Raw genomic sequence first — 6,242 nt, 5'->3', positions numbered from 1 at the left:
GTGACTTGTCCAAGATCACACGGCCAGGGAAGTGGTTGAGGCAGGATTCAGTCCAGGTCGGCTGACTCCAGCAGGCGCATTCCTGACCACAGCCTTCAGCTTTGCCTGGGCCCGGCCCCTCCCCACCTCCATTTGTCCTCCAGGGAAGAGCCCTGGCCTGGGAGGCCGGCTGGCCGGCCAGGGTGGGTGGAACCTGGGTGGGGCGGGGTGGGGTGGGGGGGCTCCAGCCCTCTGAAGCTTTGCCCTGGGGCGCCTCAGTAAACTGAGCTGCCAGAAAGCCCATTGTGAGCACCCATTCTTCAGACCAATTGGGTGCAAATCCCGGCATCGCCAGTGTATTATTATATGAACTTGACAGGGACTGAACCTCTCTGTGCCTCAGTTTCCCCACCTGAAGAACGGGTACTTTATCACCCACCTCCCAGCCTGTTGTGAGGATCCCTTGCAGAATGCCTGGCACAGAGTAGGACTTGAGCGAGCGTCAGCTGTCACTAAGGTTTGGAGGACAGTGACCCTCAGGGCAGACTGGGGTTCCCTAGCTGCGCCCTCCCTTCCCCGAACCTTGTCACCAGGCACCGGGTGTAGTCAAGAAGCACCTGGCAGAAGATGGGCTCGGCAGCCCCACCCTGGCACCTGGCCAGGTCCCCCACCCAAGCCCTTTCTTCTGTGCCCCCTGCCCAGGGCTGGTGAGGAGGGCCACTGGACCGGCCAGGAGGTGAGGAGAGGAGGAAGGGGAGGTCAGGGGTGGGGCTGACCCCCTCGGGAGGTCACCTGGGCAGTTAATCCAGCCTGACAGAGCTGGGATGAGCAGGGAGGAATTAGGGAGCTTACAACACCCTTTCATCCCGGAGCAGCTCGCCCGCCCGCCAGGCTGCCCAGCCTCCTCCTTCCTTCCTCTCTCTTTCTGCCTTTTTTTTCCCCTCTCCCTCCCTTTGCTGGCAGCCCAGCCCTAATAAAATGCAGTGTCTCCAGCAAGTCTGCCCGGCTGGCTGCCGCCTCACTGCTCCTGCCTGCACGCAGCCCTCAAACCAAACTGCTCAGCTCAGCCCCGCCTGGCAGCTGCCGCTTAACCCTTGCCAGCCTGGCTGGCGTCCGTGGGCGGAAGGCCCTCCTCCCTTCCGCCTCCCTCGGGCATGGGTGGAGGGAAGTCCTGCCTCCTGGGAGGCAGAGGGGTGCAGTGGGGGGCTGGGAGGGATCCCTGATGTTCTGGAGCCCCACCCAGAGGACCCCCAGGCTGGGTGCCCGTAAACACCGGTTACCAAGGTCCTCTGGAGGGTGAGCCAGGTTACCCTTCTCTTCTGACTTCTCTCTCATCTGTGGGCTGCTTGGTGCCTCACAACAGCCCCAGAAGCCAGCAGGGCAGGCGGGGCTTGTTGTCCCCATTTGACAGATGAGGAAACCGAGGGCCCGACCTACCAGGAGGTTTCAGGCTGAGCCAGGTCACCGCTGCTGGGTGGTGTTGGCGATTCTCAATCCAAGACTTCCAGTGCAGGGAGCTGGCTCTGCCTCGCTGCGCGTGCGTGCGTGTGTGTGTGTGGGGGGGGCTGTGTGTGACCCTGGGATGTGTAACCCGAGGGACCCCTGTGTGCGCGCCTGTGTATTGGGAGGGGGGAGCTCTGTCTCTCCGCGTGTTATGGCTTTGGCTTTGCACGTTCGTGTGATGCCAGGAGTCTCAGATGTGCGTTTGAGTCTGTGCCTCCAGTGGGAGTCCCTGTACGCATGAGGATGGGGAGATGTGATCGTGTGTCCTCGTGCGTGTGCGTAGGAGAGAGGAAGCTCACAAGCGTGTGCATGCATTTGCCCTGTCTCCCACTTGCACCACCACGTGTCCCTCACACACCATCCATTCCACCACCTCCAGATGCCTGTCCCCAGCCCCGGGGTTGAGCAGTGCTGGCCCTGGCAGTCAGTGACACCGGCAAGAAGGCTCCGAATCAGGGCTGAGCCTGAGAAAGTAAACAGAACCTTCCCTCCCTTTGTCTCTTTGCTCCCATCCTCCAGCTTGGATCCCCATGGCCTGGGGTCCCGTGGTGTTGCCCCTGCCCCAGGCCCCACCCTCGCCCCAAGCTGGAAGGGACAGACCAGAGAATGAGGGACCTCGGAGTGCCTGGGCGTGGAGTCAGGGGGTTTACACGCGTGTGCAAGCATGTCTGCGTGTGAGCCCAAGATCAAAGAGCAGCCCTGAGGTGACCCGGCAGCGGCGGCAGGGGCGGAAGGCAGCTGCCTGGCAGGGAACGCCAAGCCGCCAAGCAGAGTGGAGTCAGGGAGGCCACAGCTGGGAGCCTCCCACCCACCCAGACCTGCCCAAGTTGGGGGCAGCCACCAGGGCAGGGGCCTGGTCCAGCTCTTGAGGCCAGAGTCCCAGCAGTGGGGCCTCAGGGCTCTGACTCCCCCAGGAGCTCCGAGAGGCTCAGAGGCCTCTTTGCACCGGCTTCCCGACTCCCAGACCCTCCCCGAGGGCTGTCTGCCTCCAGCCTCCAGTTCAAAGAGCTCGGTGGTTATTTTCTTCTTTTTTATTAACGTTATATATAAAGTTGGGTCCAGTAAGAAAGCAGAAATGAGAAGGCTGGGAGAGGGAGTGGGTGTTGCTTCATTCTTGTCCCCTTCGGGTGGGACTCTGAGATCTACCAAGCCTCTCCCCAAACCCCAAGCCAGCCAGAGCCCACATCCCTGTTTCTCTCTGCTCACAACTCTCAGGCAGGTACATCCAGGAGGCAAGGGCCGCATAAATAGGAAACCACAGTAGGGAGGAGGCTGCTTCTCTCTGTTGCTCTTAAAAAAATACATACTATATATATAACTACAGTCCTCTACCTCCTCTGTTCTTCGATGTTTGACCACATCAGGGCGGAGGAAAGTTAGCTCTGGCGGGGGTGGGGAGAGGGGGACACGTCTGGGCCAAGGAGGGGCAGTGCTACCAGCCCTCCAGACAGCCACCCCCTCACCCCTACAGGCGCGGAGCCTTAACCCTGCCCTCTCTCTCCACGCACCTCATGAACCATTCTCCATCTGCGGGAGCAATCTGTTTCCAGAGCCACCAGAAAGGGGATGTTTCAGGGTTTGTCTTGCCTGGTCTGTTTCCTTGGAGATTTGGGGTTTGGCGCCCAAACTACCAACTTACTGGAGGAGAGGAAGAGGTGGGTGGGGGTGGGGCGGGGCAGAGGTGCCCCTGCAGGGGGGATTGGTCCTATCTGTTAACAATGCCCTTTGTTTTCCTAGTTTTTCAACAGCTTTTAAAACCAAAGTTGTGCAAAGTCCTGTACACGGAAGAAGACGTGGGTCCTTAGGAAAGCCTCCTGAGACCCACCGCCCCACTCCAACCAGAGGGGAAGAGAGGAGAAGACGGCCCCTTGGGTTCTCCCTCGAAAGCCACAAATATTAAAAGATACCCTCGCTTGGGGGGTTTCTTTGGTTTAACCCTCAAATCTGAAACGAGGGCTAGAAGTGCCGGCGAGGGGCTGGTTGACACCCCCACCCTGAGTCTTGGTCCCTGTGTCCATTGTCTTTTGGCAGAAGGGATGCTCAGGAAGTGGGGAGCCACAGGTGGCTTAGTGGCAGGAGGAACCAGGCCTGGAAGGTCCCGGGAGCCACGGTGCTTGGTGCGCCAGCCCCGGCCTGACCTGCATACGCTGCACAGTCTCCCCGGTCCACAAGGTCTCCAGTCTGCGGAACGAGCACTACGTTTTAGAAGCTGGAAGGTGACGGGCCACTGAAAGCCGATCCAGGCTCCTGGAGCAGAAGAGGAACGGCTGTCCCAGCCGGAGTGGAGCGCCCCAACCTCTGGAGGGGAACCCCAGTGTCTAGGCTGGGGGAGGGAGGTTCAGGGAACATCCTTGGTCCATGCAAATTTCATCTGGAAACTCTTGGATCTCTGCAGGAAGGGGCAAGGGAAGGGGAAAGGGGTGCCCCTTTCCCCCCGTGCTCCTCGATGATTCCTGAGTGTCGGCTAGGACGGAGGCGCCTTCTGCCTGGTCCCGGGTCCTTCGTGGGAGGTTCAGGGCAGGTGGGTGCTCAGTACACAGCTCCGGGGTTGGGCGGGGGGCCCGGGGAGGCGTGATGCAGGGCGGCCGGCTGAGGCGGCTGCTGTAAGTGGGGTCCACTCAGGTTCTGTGAATGGTACCAGGAGTTGGTGGGGTCGTCCAGATAGCTCGGAGAGGCGCTGTACGGGAGCGGCGGGGGCAGCTGACTTCGGGCAGGGGCCGGAGTGGAGTGGGCGGAGGTGTCCCAGAGAGCGGGTGACGGTGGTGAGTTGCAGGCCATGGAATCACTATTGTTGGGGCTATGCTCCAAGGGCACCTCCCCGTTCTTATAAAGCTTCTTGAACTTGGAGCGGCGGTTCTGGAACCAAATCTTCACCTGCATGGGTAGGGATGTAAAAAAAAAAAAAGGAGGGGGACATAGTTAGCCTCTCAGAATGCTCAGTGAGGACCCCGAAGGGCCCCAGCCTAGCATAGGCAAGTCCAGCACCCCACTTTACACAGGACCCTGGCAAAACCTAGGTGTCCTGGCTCCTTGGCCCACCAGCTTTTTTCTATCAGGGTCACACTGCAGTTAGGAACATTCCACACCTGGGTGCAAATACCTCTGCACCACTTACTAAGTGTGTGACCTTGAGCAAGTTCCTCAACCTTTCTAATTCTCGCCTGCCCTGACTGCATCATGGAGATGATAGCCCTTATTTCATAGGGTCATCATGAGGCTCAAAGAAGTTAGGACAGATAGAGAACTCAGACCAACCTGGTATATAGTAAGCACTCAAGAAAAGGCGGCCCACGTGTGTGTGGGGGGGGGGAAATGAGCAGTTGGTAGCATTTTGTTCACATTAGACGCCCATAAGCGGAGGCACACAGATACACAGAGACAAACACACACCCACATAAGCATCTCCATGTGCAGGAATGTACCCACTCACAGCTTCACACTCAGACACCAGGTTACAAAGATACACACTCACACAGATGCACCCAGATAAATGCCGCGTGAACATGAGCGCACGCGTTCACACACTCAGGCACGGGCGAACCCTCTGGGGCTGGCTAATGGGGGTGACCTGGGGACTCAGGAGCAGGTGAGCCATGATTCTCTAAATTTCCCTTGGGGTATCTCCCCCTCCCCCTGCTGCTCCCCGCCCCATGACTGGTACAAACAATGAATCAGCTCCTCACTGGGTGACCCAGATTCCCAGCGGACAGGGCCCCACGCAGCCAGCCGCTGCGTCGCAGCAACCCAGGCCCGCCTGTCAACACCTGTAGGGAGCTAGGCATCCACCAGCCACTCCGCCCCTGAGCAGTGACAGGCTACTGGGGGCTTTAGACTCAGGCTGGGGCTGGGGCTGGGGCGGATCTCACCTTTAAGTTCCTACCCACCTTTGGTGGGGAACCTCCCTTCCTGGCTTGGGGCAGAGAAAGGGGTGAAGCATTTGGATGCTGAACGTGACTGTGGTGTTTTGATACAAGCGCACATTTTTGTACACGCACTCACCGGTGTGCACAGTCACATACACGTGTCCCTCCATCTATAAACACACTGACCCCTCCTTATTCGACTGTCCTTTTGTGAATACAGACCCATTAACACGTGTGCTAATATTCGTGCATATACACGTGTACATCCACTGCTACACACACACACACACACACACACACACACACGCCTGGCCTGAGGGGGGTGGGAAAGACACAGTATGGACTTCTATGAAGTGAGTGACAGGCACTGCTTAAGAGCTGGGGAGTCTGGAGTAAGAGGAGGAAACCTCCCCCGGTGGCAGACACACACGGTTGCACAGGTTCACAAATACGCACGCCTGTACACGTTTTAATGCAGCAACTTCCGACAGCAGTTGAGACTTGGCATGGGGGAGGGGTGGCCTTCCAGCTACAGGCAAGGGTTTCGAAGGCCTGCAGGGAATTTCAAAGGCCAGCCAGGTTCAGCGGCGCCTGTCCCGCCACTCCCCCCACCCCCTATCCCCGGGGTCCTGCGCGGGGCGCCACCGAGCACCCCTGCCGCCCCCGCCCGCGCCCGCCCGACACTGACCTGTGTCTGCGTGAGGCCGAGCTGCGCGGCCAGCTCGGCGCGTTCGGGCAGCGCCAGGTACTGAGCCTTCTGGAAGCGGCGCTGCAGGGCGGCCAGTTGGTAGCTGGAGTAGATGGTGCGGGGCTTGCGGACCTTCTTGGGCTTCCCGTTCACCATGCGCACCTCGGCTTCCGGCTCCTCCTTCACGGATACTGCGGGTAACGCACCGG

General features: G+C 59.5%; 1 protein-coding gene across 1 annotated transcript in view; it reads right to left on the bottom strand.

Annotated features, from left to right (window-relative positions):
- Window positions 1-3,998: 3,998 nt before the first annotated feature.
- Window positions 3,999-6,242, bottom strand: part of DLX3 (distal-less homeobox 3) — a 3,192-nt gene continuing 948 nt past the window's right edge. Inside the window, exons 2-3 of the mRNA XM_029929330.1 lie at window positions 6,034-6,224; window positions 3,999-4,356 (exon numbers count right to left, since the gene is read on the bottom strand). Of these exons, the coding sequence (XP_029785190.1) occupies window positions 4,012-4,356; window positions 6,034-6,224 (536 nt within the window). The 3' untranslated portion in view covers window positions 3,999-4,011. The remainder of the gene's footprint in view (window positions 4,357-6,033; window positions 6,225-6,242) is intronic.

Source organism: Suricata suricatta, chromosome 17 (genome assembly GCF_006229205.1).
Source record: "Suricata suricatta isolate VVHF042 chromosome 17, meerkat_22Aug2017_6uvM2_HiC, whole genome shotgun sequence".
NCBI classification, from domain to species: Eukaryota; Metazoa; Chordata; class Mammalia; order Carnivora; family Herpestidae; genus Suricata; species Suricata suricatta.
The sequence above is the reverse complement of the archived record's forward strand: the minus strand, read 5'-3'. Positions and strand labels throughout refer to the sequence as shown.